The 21,332-nt window shown below is 38.8% G+C and overlaps 1 protein-coding gene across 1 annotated transcript in view; it reads left to right on the forward strand.

Moving 5' to 3' along the window:
• The first annotated feature begins 201 nt into the window (after positions 1-201).
• Positions 202-21,332, forward strand: part of Sp1 (transcription factor Sp8) — a 28,990-nt gene continuing 7,859 nt past the window's right edge. Inside the window, exons 1-2 of the mRNA XM_070219231.1 lie at positions 202-407; positions 813-1,151. Of these exons, the coding sequence (XP_070075332.1) occupies positions 1,038-1,151 (114 nt within the window). The 5' untranslated portion in view covers positions 202-407; positions 813-1,037. The remainder of the gene's footprint in view (positions 408-812; positions 1,152-21,332) is intronic.

A 21,332-nucleotide genomic window follows, 5' to 3' on the forward strand; every position in this document is an offset into this window, starting at 1 on the left:
ACGCCACAGAAGTGGTGGTTTGTCTGTACCACCGTCTCTTTCGCGCTGCCTCGTTTCAAATGGGAGCTGCCCCCCGAAGTATACTGCGTGTGTGAGAGCGCCGCTGCGACGTCGACGCAGGCAGCGACGCGGGCAGCGGCCGAGGCAGCGGCGACATTTAGCCAAGCTTTTTGTTCGCGTGAAACAGTTGCAAGCCTTTGAACGATCAGCGACGACGGCGTTACTTTTGGCGCGGATACAAGCAGCGACACTTTTTTTTCGTTGGCAGGCGCCTCCTGTCACCAAACAAACAACAACAACAAAACAACAAACAAAAAAACATCTATAAACAACAATAAACAAACAAAGCATAAACCATAAACATAAACAAGCAGCCAAGCTAAACGAAAACAACTGTGCATTTTTTGGTTCGATATTCCTATTAATTTCATCGCTTACATTTCTTTTTTTGCCTGTGTTTTTTACAAAAAAAAAATACTATATTATAGAACAAAAATCTATAAAAATAATTAAATATAATATAAGCCGAAAATCCAGTGACTTTAAACTCTTGGGAGCAAAAACATCAGCCGACGGCCGAGTGGAGAGAAAAAAGAAGTGCAAAGCCGACGGACTCGAGAAAAGATACAGAATACAGATTACAGATCACAGATACACGGATATTATCTGGGCTAATCCTTTCGCGATTTCCTGCCCATTTTGCCTCTTTTTTTTCCGAGTGCGTGTGTGCTTGTGCCGAGTGCTGTGCTTGCCCATCCACGAAAATATCCATGTCCATGTCCTTTATGTCTCTTCTTCCCTTTACACTCCAGTAAAAACCAGTGAGCCTCTGCTGCGACAATAACAACAAAACAAAAAGAAAACAACAAAGAAAAAGAAACCGAACTCTAAAACCCTATTGTGTGAGAAAACCCAAGTGGCTGCAAAAAGACACCATCATTGTGCGCCTCAAATTGACAGCGGCAGCAGCAGCAGCGACGACAACTGCAACTGCAACTGCAACTGCAGCAGCAACAGCAACAGCGATCGCCACAAACATGCTAACGGACATGACACCGACCGCCGGTCAGCTCTACGGATCCCAGATCCCGGCCATGGGCATGAACATCACCAATATCGCCACACACTTGCAGAAGCCACAAGTTAATCCGGTAAGCCGAAAAAGAATCTTACAGATACGTATCTGCCATCCCAGATGGTTCACTTTAGATGGGCTCTCCCATCGAAGTGCCTCTGAGTTGGCAATTATGCACACAATTGCCCGGCAATCCAATGATATCTTATCTACATTAGCCTTATGAAGTTGGGAGTTTTCAATATATATGATATATGATATAGTCTCTTATGAAAAAGTAATATCTACTAGAAAATTTAAGAGCATATAAAATGTAGATACATAGTATTTGGGTAGAGAAAACAAAAGACAATAGGAATTCATCTTATGAAATAATATCAATAAGAACAGAAAATACAAGAACATATTAGAAGAAGTTTATGTACATCTAATTAAAAAAATGAAGATCAGAACATATATAATTCTTAGATACAATAGTCAAGGTTCAAAAATACAATATTATCTATACGAATTATCTATAAGGTATATCTACCATCATTTTAAAAACCATCTAATCAAGTACAATTTACATCAATCCTGAAAAAAGAAAAAATATCTATCTTGTACAACAATTTCCATTTATCTATTGAATTGATTTCTGAATGCATCGAATTGTTTCTTTTATTGACTCAAACCTTATAACTTATATATATATTTTATTTTGGGGAACAATGTCTAAGGATTTCTAAGCTGGTTAAAAAAATACATTTAAATCAACTCAATTATATTTGAACAATCTGGCAATAAATTAAAAATATCTTATATATCAGTAGTTAAAATAGCTCAACTTCAGCTGATAAATATACTTTAAAACCATTCACTTACTGCCCAATAAGAATTCATGTTTTAAGCAGCCAAAACGGTGGCAACTAACCCACAAGTATCTCGAAAAACACCCACTATTCGCTTGGCCAAACATTTCAAAGATCTCTATGTAGAATATCGCCCCGAGTATCTCGCATCTCGTATCTTGTGGATACACATATGTGAGCTCATTGCGGACAAAAGTGGCTGGCGGGCATTTTTCGAGTTAGTCATGATTTGATGAATGCATCCCACAGATACTCGTGCAGTGCAGCATAAATCATTCGCATTTGTAGACTGTGAATGAGCGTGGCGAAGTCAAGTTGTTTTATGGAACGTATCTCATAGATGATGTTTCTCCACCATTTATTTGGCGGTTACTTTTCCAATTGCCAAACAAATCAACCACTTACACGTCATTTGGATTGACAATAAACAGCCATAAACATTCAGTTTGAAATTCAAATTCGCATCCGCATCCGAGGAATTGACAGTAGCGCACACCTTTTGTCAGCCGCTCAGCTGGAATCCCTTTTGTGAGGCAATGATGATGATTGGAACTCATTGGAACTCATCGGGAGTATCTAATGCCAGGGAACGGGATACAAATCGATTGGATGCGGCTTGTTCAGCCCCGATTTTTTGTTTCTGTGTGCCAACGGATTTCACGGTTAGAGCCACAGATACAGATACAGATACTCAGATACCTAGAGATACCATAGATATGCCAGGTAGGCGCCGCCGTTTCTCGGTTTCAAAATCAATTATTCAGGCTCACTTGAGGTGTGAAGCTAACGATGGAATCATTCCTGTGCCTACTTTATTTTTCCCTCTTTTTTTTTGTTATTGGCAAATCTCTAGAGATCTAGAGATCGTATTTCCACGCTGACTTCTTGACTTCTCGGCTCGGCGGAAGCAAACACTTAAAGGCTAAAACGCATCAGCCGTCGTTCATAATGATCTTCTGGCCCCGTTTCAAAACCCCGAAAAATTCGCTCATCAATCTCGTCCGGCCTTTGATCTGAACCGAAAAAACTAAGACAGATTTCCGCTAATGATCGCTTTGTATCTATATCGCCTATATGGCTCATATGCGGCTCCTCCGGGCTTTTGCTTTTGCTCTCGATTTCAATTCGGTTTTCAATTAGCAGATTATGCAAACACATAATATTAGTTCGAAACCCTGTAATTCGGTAAAAATGAAAAGGTCAGGTCGGCTAGATCAGTTAGTTGATTGATATTTCGCAAGACTCCCTAATAACTCTGTTATTAGTCCGCTAAATTTATAACTAGTTTCAATGCCAAAGGTCATTATAAAAAATATCCTGAATGTAGGTAAAAATATTTGTAAATGTTGTTTATTAATCCATAAAAAATACTTAAAGAGTTTAAGTTCATATTAATGTTGCCAAAAAAAATTAATTTATTTGCATAATTTAAAAAAGCCTTTAAAATTCCACAACTAAATTAAATCCATTAACTAAAAGTTAGTATAAAATATAGTTTCATAAAAATATTCTAAGAGTCTGGGAAGTCTATTTGTAAAATATAAAAAAATGTTGAAATAAACTAAATTTAAAATTATTTAAATGATTTTCAAAATCCTTAAAATATTTATTAAAATTCACCCAAAAAATGGTAATTTATTTGCATAATTTAAAAACCCTTTAAAGCTCCACAACTAATTTAAATCAATCAACTAAAAGTTATTATGTGGCAAATGGAACTAAGGAAATTTTCCGATTTTTGCCTGAATCGCATGACACTTTTAATAGAGTCAGCAATGGCAATCTGCTGGCCCTGGCCACCCGGCCCCGCCCCCTTTTTCCACGTCTATACTTTTTTTGTTGTTTTATTTTTCACTTTTTCCAACCAAAGTGCAGACGCCACGCAACTGCGTGTGCCCATAAAAAATGTATTTGCCAAGAAGCAAGAACCGCAGAACGAAACGAACGAGCTGCGGCTCCCATATAAACTGGCCCCTGGTCTCCAGTCTTCAGTGTTCGGTCTTTCGGATCTGCATATTGATGGAGAAGAGAGGAACGAGAAACGTTTATTAAAATTAATACCACATCAATCATTTAACAAACGCGCCTGTCGGCCAAGTTCAAAGCAACGGCTGCGACTAGACAAAAAATATTTATATATATATATATACTTTGAGCCAACTCTTTGGGGCCTGCTTAAGAAAGTTACACATGCGCATTGGTTTTAATTAAAAGCGTTTAAAGACATCACAGAAAGCAAGGCAACAAAAAAAGGAAGAACGGGCGCAGAAGAAAGATGATAAATTACCGAGACAAACTGAAATTAACATTTGTGCCGGGAAACAAAGAGACAGCCGTGTGGCTAGCAGATCACAGAAAAGCTCAGCTCCGCGAAGGGATTATATTGAAAGCCGCTGTTAAATTATTGAAAATCATGCAACGATCCGCGCCGTTTTCCCATGAACAGCAGCCTCATTTGTTCAGTTTCAGTGTGTTTCAGTGTTCAGCGCTCTCTGCGTCGGCATAATCAGCATAACAAAAGGAATTAAGCAATAAAATATTAATGAAAATACTCTGGGGAAGCTAAGATCGCCGCGTCATTGACTAATTTGTTTGTGGTTCTCCGGCCTCTTTCTCCACTCGCGCTGTAGAAGAAGGCGCCAGAGATCTGGGATCTTGAAGGCAGGGAGTGGCCAGCGGTAGCCGTGACAGGCGCCCCATAGATCGTACACCCGGAGAAATTTCACAGAGAAAGAATAATTTGCCTAATAATATCAGATTGTCATTTTAACAGATTTTCTAAGGCACTTTTAAGCATCTTCGGGTTAGCTAACCGTTAAAATTTATATAAAGATTTCATTTTATAATAGAAAACTTAGTTCGAGAATTTTACATTGACTTCTAAGAGAGGCTAATGAAGAAGCTTTCCAATATACTTTAGCAGACGTCGGATGGAACCACCTCAAAAAGCATCTTCGGGTTAACTAACCGTTAAATGTTTTATTTAGAATTTAAATGGAGCTTAACAAAGAAGCCTTCAACCTTTTCTGTCAGTGTTCTTACCTCCTTCGGCTGCTCGACATATTTACTTAATATGATTTGGCTTAATGAATGTGCCTGGGCTTTGTGTCTGCCCCTTTGCTACCCTGTAGCCATTCTTTTCGCCCCTCTTTTCCTTTTCCTCTTGCTTTTCCCTCTCCCCTTCCAGTCTGGCCCGGGCATTTTTCACCTTTGACAAAGGCTGAGCCCGTCGCAATTAACTTGCGTCATTTGGAAAATTAGTTGGCATGATGCTGCAAAAAGTGAACTAGGGAGTCCAGAAAGGAACATTCGAGGGAGGAGGGGCGGCACAAGGTCGCTGCTGCTTCAAAAGCGCCGCTTGAAAAGCATTTTTCAATTTGGTTTTTCCTTTTTAGCCTTTCTGTTTTCAATTACAAAGACCACGCACCAAAAATGCATATGCGTGTGTATCTGACTTTCTGACTTGCAGTTTATAAGCTTGGCCATAAAGAAATATACAAAAGTGTATATATGGTGAGAACACGCTGCGTATACGCAACGCTCGCAAATTTGCATGCCAAAATGAGAAAAACTGGAACATTGAAACCCTGACCAGAATTCGTTTTCACAAATTGCTAGACAAACTAAAATTCAATAACATCAATATGCAGCAAGTGAAGTGATTTATTTTTAATGGAATCAAATGTCAGGTGTGCTGGAATTTGATGGAGCCACCTACCAACTTCTCCGTTAAATGCTATTTATATATATATATAATATAGATGCATGTATGTAAAACCCTTCTAGGGTAAACTTTACACGCCCCTTAGGGCGTTCAGCCTGGATAATTGAGATTACAACACGTGTTAACTGCCAGTCAAGTGCCGCTCCCCGCCGACAATGTAATAAACAATTTAAATGCCAAATAGAATTTATGCTAATTTATGGCTCTCTCTCGAAATGAGAATGTTTTAAAAATGCTAATACTAATTGAATTTATATATATATTTTTTTTATATATATAAAATATTTCCCCCCCATTTCTCTGGCATTCCATTTGGCTTGAGTTCGTTTCTAATGAATATAAATATGAATTTGAATAACCAGGGGGCCCGGGAGTGATTGACTGGACTGGGGACCGGGTACCGACTGGACTGACTGACTGGCTGACAGAATGACTGACTACCGGGCCAAGTGCATATTAGATGGACCGGCAATTACCTGCAACAACAGCAATCACTCAATGCTGAATGGTCTGAATGCGCTTCTAATGAGTCAAGAGTGTAGAGGGGGGAAGGCTTTGGAAAGAGGAAACCGACGTGTGTTCGCTTTACACCTTACACTTTGAACATTCCCAGGTGAGATCTGGCTATCGGACTACCTATCCCCACTCCCATTCTTCGACATCACCCTCACACGATGGTGTCTCTGTTCTATTATTCACTACTAATTTGAACTGACATCGAATACGCTGCAGGTGACAACCGCTGACAATCGGTAGGAACTTTCGGTAGGGCACTACTACTTAGGAACAGAGAGGGGACACGCCCACTACAACCCTCGGTTATTTCCACATTTATCATGTAATAGTTTAACTTCCAGCCAAGGTTGGGTTTTTCTAATTAAATGGAGTAGTGTCAATTATTTGTTTGAAAATATTATACTAGATACAACATTTCATAGGGAATTTTTATATTTGGCAATGGCGCCCGAATAGGGACCTTTAGTTTCATATTTTAAAACTTAGAAATTAAAAATATAATAACTTATTTATTAGTAGTAATACAATTGGTATTACTTTGGGCAAATTTAATCGGGAGTTTATGATAGTGGTGATAAAATTTGTTTAACTTTGGGAAAAATTCAATTTGGTGATGGCGCCCGAACAGGAATTTTGATTCTCAAAAAGAGTTGTAATAAACTTAAGATTTTCTTAGGAAATGTTTGGATGATTTCTTCTATAGGTATAAGTACTTTCTTTTTACAGCTGCCTTTATATCGTTTTCTCTTAACCCTTTTTGGCCAGTTTTGCGAATTAATCGCAGCCCGCATTGAGGGGCAATTTTCATCTGCTTCTCGCTGGTCTTCTGGCCAAGTGCAAAAACGACGATTGCACAAGCCGCAACAATAACTTGTTATAAATTTTGTTGACACGAAGTCAAAGCGTTTGAGCAGCGTTGATTTGAATGCAAGTTCATGAGTTAATCAATTTTAATGCCCGGCAACGGCGGCACGGCAACATGACCAACGAGTTTCGATCGACGATCGACGATACCATACTATATACCCTATACTATAGCATGGGGATCCGGATCCCCTTTCTCCGCGCGCCCCTGGGCAGCTACCCTCCTTAAGCAATCAATCGATCCAGCCTCGCCTCGCCTCGAAAACAGCATCGAATTGTTTGATCGTGTTGTAAATTTCTGCTCGTACCCAAGCATTTTTCCAACTTGGTGACGGCAATGCTGCGATGGCCGACTCCGTAGCTCAGAAAACTGGCCTTATACGGAGACCCAGAGCAGAGAGTCGAGAGTCGGGGCAAGACATTATTTATTTATATGTATTTTTTATAAAGCCTTGTATAACTTGATAAAAAAAAAATAAAGAAACAAAACCAAAAAAACTGCAACGAGCAACATCGGCTGAGCCACAAGATTGGGTTACGTTTAAAAGTTTTGTGCGCTTGCAGAATGAAATGATTTATGGTCTGAATTACAGATAATTGTGATAATCATACCGAAAAGGTTCGGGCGCAGTTCGCATTCGCAGATATTTCTCGCTCTCGTCCCTGGTTCGTTTCTTTTTTTTATATATATTTTTTGGGCCTGGAATCGATACAGAAATCTCGGGGCTGTAAAGGGTTAAGGCGGCTGGGGTTTGCACAAAAAGGCAGCCATATAAGTTGGAGGGATGCGTGTCTAAAATGCATAAAAGATTTCATTTCGCAAAGAGGTAGACACAGAAATGGATTGAGGGATTTATGAAATGTTGATCAAACTTGTGACTCTCGAAATATGAGTATGTGGATGAGTTAAGAGGGTACCGAAATATTTGTTACCTATATAAAAAATATTTACCTATATAAAAAATATTTTATATCTGCAAAATATAAAAAAAATTTAAACAAGGTATTTAAAGGAAATTGTGAACATTTAAATTTATTTGTTAAATTAAAAAAAACATGGCTATAAATATTACAACTTAAAATTTAAGTATCTTACGAATTTTTATAAGTATTAGTGATTTTCCTTAAAATAATGAAATATACAAATCTGATAAAATATAACAGAAAATGTATTTTTCTTCACTTGTCCGTAATTGTCCGGTATGCGGAATTTTTGTCCGTAACTGCCCGTTAAGCGCAGCCTTAATTTATCCTACATCTCTATTTGTATCCTTCCCATATCAATCTCCATCTCCATCTTGTTACTTCGTGCGTGTTTCTAGGACCTTTTTGACTTGTTCACCTCACACACATGAGTCCCTTTCAGCTGAGTATCACTTAGTCTAATTCCTCCACGTCTATGCATTCTGCATAACAAAGATTTTTGCTAATTTCTCGACAAAAAAGAAAAGAAAGAGCTCGCACAATGAAAGGAGACCAAAGCGGAGATAATTCCGACACACACGGAATTATAGAGAAAGAAGGGCGCAGAGCGCTCAGATTTGTCAGGAGATTTGTCGGCTCAAGGGGCAACTTAACAAGGCACAACAATGTGTGGCCAACGATGATGTTGATGATGACGATGACGATGATGTACACTACATATACATATGTGTATATCCCTAAGATGCAGTTTGTTTTCGTTACGGCTATTTAGTGCTTTGGCCTGCTCAAGCGCCTCGGTTTTTGGTTTATTTGCTTAGGCGGCTTAGGACTCAAAATGCCACAGAGGATTTATCCTACCCATCCCACAGCGGACAGCCAACAGCAGACAGCAGGGAAGAAAGAAGATAAAAATCCTCTGTGTTTGCTGTGCATTTCACAACTTTTTATGTGGTCATATTTCTTGCAAGTGCTGAAGTGTGCCCGACTGACATCCCAAGTTGGGATGGGATGAGATTTTTTGGGGGGCCCCCTTCGAATGACAGGAAACGAGCGCCGAGCCGTAAAACGCTTCAACTCCTCGGCATGTTTAATTGCCGTTAGTTTTTACACTCGCCAGGCGAATATCTCATCGAATGTCAAAAGCCAGCCCCACAAAACTCAGCTGATTTCCCGCTTTTGCCTGATTTATGGGCTAGGTGGTGATTTACGAAAGGGGGAGGAGGGATCGTTCAGATAGTCAATTGAATCAAATCAGGGCAAAGATTAATTTCAAAAGGTGATTCTCCGCTTGTCCGTAAGTGTCCGTTAAAGAGAGTTTATTCTCATGAGTCACTTAGTTTTGTATAGATATGTTATTTCTTTTAAATTAAGTTAGGAATCAGGTAACCGAAGATCCTTCATGTTGATATTGACTATCTTATCCGTCACTTGTCCGTAACTGTCCGTTAAGTGGAGTTTTTGTCCGTAACTGTCCGACAAGCAGAGTTAAACTAGTTTCAATATAATTAATCTACTAAAAGTAGAGCCCTTTAAAATACCTATTCATATCCATACTCCACACACTTAAATATCTTTATTTAATCTCTGAAAAATGCTGTTAAATTGAGTATATCATATGAAAGTCAAGATCTTTCCTTTGATAGCTCCCACTCTTTGGTGTCTGTCGGTCTGTCGTCACTTCCAAAGGAAATCTCAGCCGCACAGTGCCAGCTGTAAATATTGTGTTAAACATTAAATGAAGTCGTTAAAATCGTTTAATGATGCACTCGTTAGTCACTCGCGTTGACAAGTGAGGTGGCCTTTTTGCTCTGTGGGGATCTGTCGATTTGTGGATCCGGGGATCCGAGGGATCTGAAGAACTCCTCCCACTCTTTGGCTGCTTGGCAATCTGGCGCGTCAAAATCAACGGGCATGACTTCGGTCGGCTGTTGTCAAAAGGAATTGAAAGGATGTTTGATGGCATGCTAAATTGACAAATGCATGCAAAACACTTTTCGGCTGCCGCATTTGCGCATACCGCCTCATTATTCATAGCTAGTAAAAAGAGTCGCATGTTGCCGCCGTGCGGGTATGTTGATGTTGCTGTTGCTGCTGTTGCGTGTAAGTTGCCATGCAATTGGCAGTGCCTCATTCCAACTTAATCCCCAATGTTCTGGGGGCAATTAGCAATAGGCCCTTTCTTTGCATTTTTCCAATATTTACCTTGGTTGCATTGTGAGTTCCTCATGTTGTTGTTGCAACAAGTGTTGCTGTTGCCATTGTTGCTGCAGCTGCTCAAAGTCAAACGGTTTTGGGGGTCTAGTCATAAGGTCAAACTGCGCGCATTATCAACGCTGCCACAACAGCAAAAATCTGCAACAATTTGGGCACTCGAAAAAATGGCAACTTCATTTTGGGAAAAAATATTCTTTAAAATATAGAAAAAAAATTATATAATGTAATTTAAAAAATATTTACAAAATTTAATAAATTCTTTTAAATAGAAAAATAAAATTATATTTCAATGGTAAAATGTACAAAAAAATGTAACCTTTAGAAAATAAATCAATTCAATTTGTAAGATATTATTTTTTTCCGAGTGTAGAGCATCAACATTATGCTTAAGCGCTGCAAGCGGTTCGTGCTTAAAAGCGCGCGACACACACACATATTCCGGGGAAACATTGTTGCTGTTGTTAGGCCCGCCAGCAACATGCAACATGAGTTGCTGTTGCTGTTGCTGCTGCTGCTGCGCTGCCTGCTTAAGATGTATCTGCTGTGATTACCACCAGGCGAGCGTGTACTTAAGCATTTTATATGCTTTTTTTTATGCCATCTTGTCCTTGTGCAACATCGCGAGTTGCGGGTTGCAAGTTGCAAGTCGCTGGAATCGCTGGAGTCTCTCTTGAGTTCCGAGTCCGAAATTGGGTTTATAACTTTGCGCCGAGGCGCGCGTTGAAATGGCGTTGATGATGTTCATGTTTCATGTTTGTGGCTTGATGAAGAGCAACGATTATCCCCAGCAACAACAGCAACACAGCAACAGCAACGCGGGCTGTAAAAATATGCCACAAATTGATTGATTTGCCACGGCACGAAGCTGAGCCAAAGACGTTTGGCCACGTTGCAAACTCGTTTCAGTTTCAATTTCATTTATAAAGGCATTTTTCCTCCTCGCTTTTTTTTTTTTTTTCGTATTTTATTTTATATATATTTAGTATTTTTTTTTGCCAGCTAAAAGTGGGCGTTCTTGTTGCTGGCGTGCCAAAAACTATCTGAACATGGCGACAAAATATGCAAGCCAAAGCAAAGCAAACCCAAATGCAATTGAAACGCAACGAAAATTGTGCAACGCCTACTGCAACTCGGATGCAGCTCAAGTATTTATTTTTACATTTTTCTCTTTCTTGATCTTTTTTTTCGCTTCGATTTTATTTTTATTGCGGAACTGCCACACAACAATTTCCCAATTGAAATGTGTACGCGAAAATTGTTGCCGCTTGACAAATAAGTTGCATGCAAATAGCAGCAGCAGCAAAAAGCAGCAGCAGCAACAGCAATTGCCACTGCAACATCAACGGCAGCAGCAATTTGTATGCAATGAATTAAATTCCAGTGCACACAATTTTCTCAATGGCAAACTGGCAGCGGGGTTTTCCATTGATGAAAATCACCAGGCTCACCTTTGACCATCTGGGTTGTTTGTCAACTTGACTTGACAGCAGCAACAGCAACAGCAACTGCTACAGCAGCAACTCCAAGAGCAGCAGCAACATTGGTTGCAAGTTGATGGAAAAGCCCTAGAACTTGTCAAATTATAAAGACACGGAAGAAAACGTTCAAAGAATATATTTTTTTTACTTTAATTTTATTAAAATTATGATTTGGTGACCCCAATTTTGAAGGTTTATTAATTTGATTGCATTTAGGTCTAAAAAATGCTGTACCCAATATTGAAACTTAATTAGGAAAAATTATTATTTGCATAAGTTTGGTGACCCCGATTCCAACTAAGTTCAAGGTTTTCCTCCTAGAATTTTCATTGGTTACTTAAATATTCAAGGCTTCGAAGGAAAGTGCACAGAATAATGTTTTTACATTTGAATTTTATGGAATTTATTATTTGGTGACCCCGAATTTCAGCTTTTTGTGATTTGATTTAATTTAGGATTAAAAAATTCAGTGGCAATTTTGAACACCTAAATATTAGTAGATATAAGATTCCCCAATGCAACTTTATTAGGCGAAACTATTATTTGAAGAAGTTTGGTGACCCTGATTTATTACAATTATTATTATTAGCCACGTTTTTTTCACAGCCTAACCACTGTAGCCTGTTGACTTGACAAATTCGTTTGGAGGCAGTCGCTTGTCCAACAAATGCAATTAGTTAAATGAATTTTGAGCCAAGTCTCGGTTACGCTCGGCCATCGAAAGCGTTTATCAACATCAAATTGAAAACTCAAAATCCAGTCGACGGTCGACGAGACACAGAGAGACTTTTCCCACATTCGTCAGTCGGCCGGCCAGAGTGGAAAGGGAAAATGTCTGCGGGGAAATTGGGGAAAAGGGGATGGGGAAAAAGTCGAAACTGAGAAAATGGCCCCGAGGGCCAGCAAGTCAAACGCCAGACTCCGGTTGTCTGGCTGAAAATTGTGGGTAATTTTCGGGGTTACCTTCGCCCGGTTAACATTAGCGTGTGTGCAGGTTGTAATTTTCTACTTTGCGCCTGGAAAAATCGAAGCGACGAAGAAAGCAGAAGGGAAAATGGGTGAGGGGAAAATAGGTAAGGGGAAAACCTTTCAAGAGTCGATCGTTATGTCTATGGATTCCACAGGCGACTTGTTAACTGCTCATAAAGGCCACCAAAATCGAGATCGGATGAAAAAAGAGCTTTATGGCATATAATAGTAGATGTACTGCTGTCACTTCCTAATGGTATAATGAGCTCTATACGATGCGATGCGATACGATCTCTGGGTGTTTGTTGCGTTTTGTTAATTAGCCATTTAATGCCCAATAAAACCGGGCGGCAGTAACAATAATAACAAGAATAACAACAATGGCAATGCCATTAGCCAGAATCCAATTCGAAATCAGAAATCAGAGTCCGCAACACGATTTTTGATTTATTGAGTCATTAAATAATAATCATAATTTTCTTGTTTAGCAGCCACTATAAAAAGCCATAAACACTATGGCCAAAGAAGCGTTGCTTCTTTATTTTTTTCCTTTATATTTATGACTAGAAAAATGCCGCAGAGAAGATGGCCAAATGTTTGTAAATATTATTTAAATAACTTTGGGCGATTTGATTGATTATGCGGATGATTTTTAGCCGTAACACCTTTTATTCTTCTCTTTTTGTTTATTTCCCCTTGGGAGGAACTGCAAGTGTCTAGTTTACACTTTATGGTTAAATCCATGGGGCAAATATGCCTCAAGTCAAGTCAATTTATCAAAAAGAATATTCAAATCCACAGTGTGTTCTGTCCGCAGAGCTGGTTACATCTTCGGATCCCTCAGATTATGAAATTAAAATTTATAAAGACACTAATCGAACCTACTACTAGCCATCATTAATCAAAGTCAGCCCACGGGGCTTTCGGTAATCTTCGCTTTTCTCTCACTGGACAGCAGTGTCAACTGGGCAAAAGGAGTGAATAAATAAAAATAAGAGAAATATTAAAATGCCGGCGAATAAAGAAATCAATAAGTCAAATTGCCAGCTACGGACATGGGCATTTTCATTATTTATTATTAAACGAATTGGTGCAACCTTAACTGCCAAAGCAATTGGCTACCGGTCTTCTGTCTTCTGTCTCCGGTTTTCTGCTTTCTGTTTTCTGTTTTCTGCTTTCAGTTTACCAGTCCTCCGATCTCCGGCCATCTTCGACTCCTTCGAAATGCCATTCGAAATGAATATGCAAAAGAGCAGGCACAGCGAGAATAAATAAATATAAAATCAGGGGGAGACCAGCCGAGCGACCGAAAAACCGGCAGCATTTTGGAGCTGCGGCCCAGACAGCTGGACAAGCCCTCTTCACAGCGGGATAGCGGATGTAGCGGCTATATGGCTATAAGGAGAAGGAGGAGGGTCTAGAGGAGGGTCAGGAGGAGGGTCGGGAGGAGGGTCAGGGGGCCAGTCCAAGCCAGGCCCCATTCGCTCTTATTTAGCTAATTTAAATGAGCTGCAAACAAGCGGCTATTAAGAAAAGGCTGTAAAAACGAATATTGAAATGCCCTATAAAAAGTAAATTTAAAAAGGAATATTTTTAGAAATTAGACCATTTTAGTAAAATACTTTAAGGCTCCGAAAAAATATTCTAAACTGAATGCATAAAATTACTTGAATATTTCACTTTGGTTTTATTTAAATCCGTAAATAAAGAATATATTGCATATTTTACTTAAAATTTTTTTTTTTCAAAAGAAAGACATTTTTTTGGTTATATTTAGAATATATTAATACAAGAGATTCCAGTAGAAAAAAATTTCCTTAATTTAAGTAACTAATTTTAATTCTATAGGGTATTCAAATCAAAGTGCAGACCAAAGCAAAGCGAAAGGCTGAAAGCGATTTTATGGGATGCGTCTTGCAATTTATCAAACATTTTGGGTAGGCGGCGGCAGCAACAACAAATTGATTTGCATAACCAATTATAAACACATTCCGTAGGAGTTGGATCCCCTCCTTACATATATATATATACTGATGTATATCCCATTCTTTGGACTCCCTGTTCTTATGTTCTTGATTTCGCCACTGTTTCTGAGTCTTTTGTTTAACACAAATTGTCGCACTTTAGCAGAACAACAAAGGCCACAATGGAGCTACGAAAATTTAGGAGGGGGAATATTTATGCGACACATTTTATAAACAGGCGGATGCACATACTATAACTACGAGATTTATTTGCCATTGACACGAACCGCATTTTTGTCTATTTATTTAGCCGTTGTTATTTTTCGCTAGCTTATTTGCTTGGCTAAACTGGCCAGAACAGAACAGAAAAACACAGATAATGGCATCGCCTGGCCCACTTAGATATCGCCCGATCGCCCCTATTTAGTTAGCCATATATATGGTCTATAAACATTTTTTATAGAGTGGTATATGGAGCTGTAAAACAAATCTGATTGCACATTGTACAACCATTAAACGAGTCACGTCAAACGGAAAACTGAAAACTCTGGTAAAATGGCTTTGAACATGACAAAAGTGCATTAGCCAAAAGGTATTTCTAAATAAATTTAAAATCGTTTTTATAAGGTGTATTATAATTTTTTTATTTTATACAATTTGCGAAATTCTAATCAGAAAATTAGAATATAAAAACTTTATTATAAGACATTAAAAATTCAAAAAGTTTTTAGAATTATATAAAAATAATTGAATTCATCAAATTACATTTTAATATAAACTAAAAATATTGAAGACTATTTAGAAAATTATGTGATAAACTTCAATTTAAAATAAATCTAAGAATAATTTTAAAATAATTATATTCATGAAATTAAATTTTAAATATAAACTGCCAGAATTTTTAATTTTTAGGTAGCACTTTGCGTCGCTTTTAAATAATTACAATTTGATTTATTCAGTAATTCTAAAATCCAATTGAAATTCTATCCTATTTGCATAGGATACAGAAAATAAAGCGAAGAGAGGTGAGGTGTTTTTTGTGTAGCCCATCACTTATTAAACACTCGTCACTTTTAATTAAAAGTCGCCGCCTGTGCCAGAGAGTTGTTGGCCAAGTCCCGACTATTTGGTCAGGTTGTGTGATACCCCATCCCCACTGAAAGTTTTCCAGGGGCTGAGTGACGGGGAAAGGGGGTCTTCCAGGGGGCTGCAGCTGCATGCCACTGCAATTTGCAATTACCACAAACACGCGGCGCAGAAAACCAGCAGCAATATCGCATGGCAAAAGTTTTGCAATTAGAACACTTTTCGCGTGGTTTTAATGATAACACATGGGTGTGGGGCCCCCGAAAAGGGGAGAGGGGCAGGGCGTAGTGGGCGTGGCAGGAAACTAGCTTTTAAGTGTGTCTGCACACAGAAAATGCGCGAAAATTTCGAGTGAAAAACGCTCAAAGGATTTCGATCTTTTTTTTTTTTTTTTTTTTTTTTTTGTGTTGTGGGTTCCCCTGTTATTTTAGGCCTTTCGTATTCTTGGCATAGTTTCGGAATCAAGTGGAAAATATTGTTGGACCGTAGAAAAGCCCGCTTTTGTCTCTCATTGTTTTCTGTGTGTGTGGTCAAGTGCTGCGAAAAAAGGACAATGGGTCCTGTTTTTACAAGAACTCTCTCATTAGAGCGCAGATTTAGAGCAAATGTCCTTTGTTTTGGGTTCGAAGAGAGATGAAGAGAGAGTGTTGTGTTTTCTTTTGCCTTAAATCAGGCGCTCTGTGTTGGCATTAAAGGATTTGCAGGATCAACGGCTGGATTTCAGTCAGCTAGCTCACTAGCGCTCTCTCTTTCCGGCATCCTGCGGCGATAATCGCTGGCAGGATCACAGGATCATCATCTCTCTCTTTCTCTCCCTCTTTTCTTCCCTCTCGTAGACCGCTAATTTGTTACAAAAATTGCACATTTCGATGTTCGCGCCATGGGGTCGAGAATCCGTGTCCCTTTTTCCTATTCAGCATCCCCTCTTTTAATTTGTATTTCTTTTTTTTTTGGCCCATCCATCACCGCCATTTGGCAGTTGCCTCCTCTTTTTTTCGCCCCTCTCTTTCACTCTCTCTCTCTGTCTCTGTCTCTCATTCATTCAGTGGCGGCCTTGCCCTTTGACCTTCGTCTCCTACTGCGCCATTTCGAGCATTTAGCGGCACTTAGTTTATCAACCAACCCATCACTTTTAATCCACCCCTCTCTGTTGTGTCTATTTCGCTCTCTCTTGATGCGAGCGAGCGAGAGCGAGATAGTGCTGGAAAAAAGTACAGTCATTGCAAAACAGAAGTTTTTATTAGAATCACGGAACCGCCCTAACTCAAAAAGTATCTAAAAAATGGAATAATATTACAATATTATCACAGTAAAAACATTTTACACCTTTTTTTTTGTCTTTAGTTTAAAACAGTTTTTGTTTTTTTTAATTCTATAAACATAAAAGATAATTTATTCGAATGGTAATATAATTTTTTCTTTAGCAAGTAATCTTATGGAATATATTCCCAGGCGAGGCAGACAGAGCGAATCAATTGTCTCGCCATAAATATCAATATCAATATCAAGTTGGCTTTCAATCAAACTCATTATGCTAATGAAGACACACAGCTGCACACGCCTACACACAGATACGCCACACAGATATTCAGATACCAATACACCCATACAAATGATCGCCGGATGACTAAGTGAGTGAGTGAATCGAGCCCGACTTGCGATCGATACAACTTGACTCTCGATCAACTCTGGGGCTCTGGGGCTGCTTAACCATCCATCCATCCATCCATCGGGGTTTGGTTTTCGGTTTTCGGTTTTCGGTTTTCAGTCCCCTGGTGGGTACAACATTATCATCGTGATGATGATCGCCAATGCCTGACCATCGACATGAACATCGACAGCTTGCGGCGACGTTTAAATTTGTTCATACTATAAACAAAATGAGCTGAAGATTCTATCTGTTCGTGTAAATATTTGTTAAAATTAAGCTTTCAACTGAAAAGTTTCAAAAGTTTTAATTTTCCTATCTCTTGCGATCTTTTTTGGTTTTTTTGCGGCCTTGGTCCCTGGTCCATCAACTTTATTGTCAGCCATGTGATCTATATGGGATATATGGGTATATTATAATGTAATCTTTCGCCTGCTGATTGATGCCATAGATCGGCAGATCGTTATAGCTGACAACGATTAGTCTAATAGTTGGTAATTTCATTTGATTTAAGCGATTACCCTACGAGTGATCATTAGAGATCAGCTGCCATAACTTGGGAATAAAAGCGGCAATCGTCATTGTGTTGGGCCAGCTAATTTGTCAGTTTGATTGCAGCGATCGCTGATTTCACATCAGGTGGCAATATGGTGATCAAATTAAGTATATATTTTATTACGATTAAGTGCTGACAAGGTATCAGTGATTAGATTGGATATGGAAAGGTTCTAAGAAGGCGTATCAACCTCCCGTTTTTTTGGGGAGTCTTTTATACCTTTAGATAATTGTAAGTCATCATTATTTTTGGGAATCAAGCTGAGAACTATTAGTTTTCCACCTTTAAATATTTTATAAAGGGTATTTGGACTTCGTCTAGGCCTGGTTTATTAATCGGCTTTAGCAACAAAATTTTGTTTGCATTTTTAATGTGTTTTTTGCTGTTTTTTTTTTTTGCTTAAATATGCTGCTGCTTTTGTGGCCTGTGGCAAATGTTTTGTCTTCATTTCGTGGTGTGTGTTTTTTCTGTATTTTTTTTTTAGTTTTTCTGTAGTTTTGTGTTGTGTTTTATTTTTTTCTTTATTTTTTTCTGTTCAAATTAGCCTGCAGACATGGGCAGACATGCAAACCTTATGGGGGCCTCTCAATAGCACAGGAACAACACCTTCGCGAGCTGCACACATAATTCAATTAATTTGATTTAATTGCCGCAATGAAAGCGGCGCATAAATTGCATAAATTAGCCACGAACTGAGCAAATGCACCGGCAATTAAACGACCACATAAAAAATACCCATATAGTCGGCTAAATATTCTCAGTAGAGTAAATGTGAATATATATTTTTAAGAGCACATTGATTGGGGAATTAAACGCGGTTTTATGTCCTCAAAAATGCTATCCAATTGGCAGCTCCACCCCAAATTTAAAAACCAAAAAAGACCCCCTGTTTTTTTGTTTTGTTTTTTCAGAGGGTTAAAATGTGAGCTCACCGCTTTTGGCCAAATATCTTTTTTTATTGTAGTTTTTTTTTTTTTGGCCAGCTAATGACGTTGCAAATTTGTGGCCAATGTTGTTGCTGTTGCCTGTCAGCGTTTATTTTGTTTGAAGCCCCTCCTCCCCCTCCACCCCTTTTGCCCTTTGCCCAAACAATCCCCCCGAATGTGCTGAAAGTTGTGAGTTTTATGAAGTTTTAAGCAGGCTCTAAGTGTAATGCGAGTTGAACACGTCATCAGGGGAAGTTGAGTTGCGGTTCGGGTTGGTTCGGTTTGCTTTAGGATGGTTTGGGGAAATGTGTGAAGGAGTCAAGGATGTGGTGGGTTAATGTCGAAAGGAAGAAAGGTAGGAGAGGGACTAAAGCCTAGAGGGTTAAATTAAGGCAGGGCGTTTAGTCTAAGAACCTAGAAAATAACTATATAATAAAAATAACTACAAAGAACTAAAAAAAAATTAAATAATAAATGTATCATTATTATAGAATACAAAATATATCGAATCTGAAAAATATTATCTTTACAGAATACGAAACATATATCATATGTTTATGGGATTTCCTAATTAATTAAAATAATTAAACTCATTAAAACGAAAGTTTTGTTAACTGTTCTCACTTTTCGATTTATATTTCTTATATTTCTTGAGCCCTTTAATTATTTAATTATTTCCTTAACAAACTGGATTTTATGTCTCTGATTGCACTGCCTGCTCCTTTGTTAACCCCTTTTTTCCCCAAAAACCCCGTTTGAAATTGAAAACATAATCAACCCCAATTACTGGGCTTCTGCAGCCTGAACTTAAACACCCAAACAGGCCAAAGCACTCGACCAAAAGTTCGGGTTCAAATTAATTGCAATCCGAGGAGCATTAAATGTGACCCGTTTTCAGGGGGGGAAAGGGAAAAAGGGGGTTTCCTTTGGAGAATGTCATGTGGCTCTAATGAGCGGTCAGTTAATCATGATATTTCACTAGGAAAATGGGCGGAGGGTTGGAAAAAAAAGGGGGGTTTCAAATGAACAGCAAAGTGGAGGAACATCAAATTAAAGCATTTCCTAAATTAAAATCTTATAAGCAAAAGCCTCCTTTTCTTCCATCTCTTTCATTGCGCCTCTATCCGTCTCTTTCCCCCCTCTTCTTCTTCTTCTTATTGCCGCACATTAAAGACACTTTAATGCACTTCATCAATTTGGGTTATGACTCCACTTCGCCTTCAGACGAATCTCTCAGTTCGTAATTATCGGGCCAATCCCGAAATCAATGTACATATCGACCTGGATATACCCTGTATGATAAAAAGTATTTAAGAAAAAGTAAGTGATAATGATGATGATGGCACAACAAAATTTTACAAAATATTTTTTGTATTAATTATTTTTAACAATTAGAGTAGAGTATCAACCTATGTATCTTCTTCCCACTCCCCCTTTGTATTTTTCAGAAATTTCTCAAAAAATAATAAATAATAAAAAAGCAGCTCCTCGTAGCTGCCCAGATAAGGATGAAACACAAAAAAATAACGCACAAGCGAAGAAGGATGAAAAAATAATAATAAAAATTATGATGAAAAAGTCTGGAGCTTTGGAAACTCCATTAATTTTGTAGCCCCGGCTACTTTTGGTCCGTCGCGTTTTTGGAGCGTCATTGTTAATGAGTTTTCGTGTATGGCTTACTTATGGGCCATGGGTGCAGAAGTGCCCAGGAGTCCAGGAGTCCGAAGGACCAGTTCCAAGGAACTCCAACTGCCAAGACAAAGTTGACCGGGCGTTCGTTCTGCGTTTTTAATAAACTTCTGGGACAGAAGCGACTCGGTTCCCACGCTGCTTTTAATTTGCTTCTCTCGCTCTCCTTCAGAATCAGAATCAAAGCCATTAGTTTACACTTTACATGCTAATGGAAGGATGAGGGGATATATGTGTGTCTGGTCTCTGGATTCTTCTGGTCTTTCATCCTTCTGAAAGTCGACTGCCTCGAGCCCTGGCTTCTGAATGGCGAATGGAGAAGCCGAAAATAAAATCAAAACCAATGAACTTTTTTTAATTGCCTATGAAAATTGTATCTGCTTCGTTCGTCGTTTCTCGGCTCCAAAGCGATTCTTCAGCCGTATTCTCCAGCCGATTCTTCAGCGTATTCGGTAGCTCTCCCTCCTCACTTTCTGCTTTCTGTTGCAGAAGCGCAATTTAAAGATTCTTTTATATTCGCTTTGCGCCGTTTTATGTTTTCTTGCGTTTCTTGTTTTATTTGCATTTTGGCGCCGGAGTTTTTAACTTCTTTTTTCTTTTTTTTTTCCAGCTGCAGTTAAATATTTTTTGGGGTGTTTTTTTTTTGCGTTGATGAGTAGCGGCCTTTTTTTGTTGCCTTTCGCACAGACACACTGTGTGCCACAAAGTTTGGGGATTAGCTGGGGCCAAAAGGATTAGCTGAGATTGATTCTCGCTGATGGATGGCGATAATTGTCGGCTTCGATAGTTGATTTTTAGGGGCCTCGTTTTTATGGCGGAGAAAACTCATCAGGAGTGTAAATGGCAGC

The sequence above is a fragment of the Drosophila takahashii genome, chromosome X (genome assembly GCF_030179915.1).
Source record: "Drosophila takahashii strain IR98-3 E-12201 chromosome X, DtakHiC1v2, whole genome shotgun sequence".
Lineage (NCBI taxonomy): Eukaryota > Metazoa > Arthropoda > Insecta > Diptera > Drosophilidae > Drosophila > Drosophila takahashii.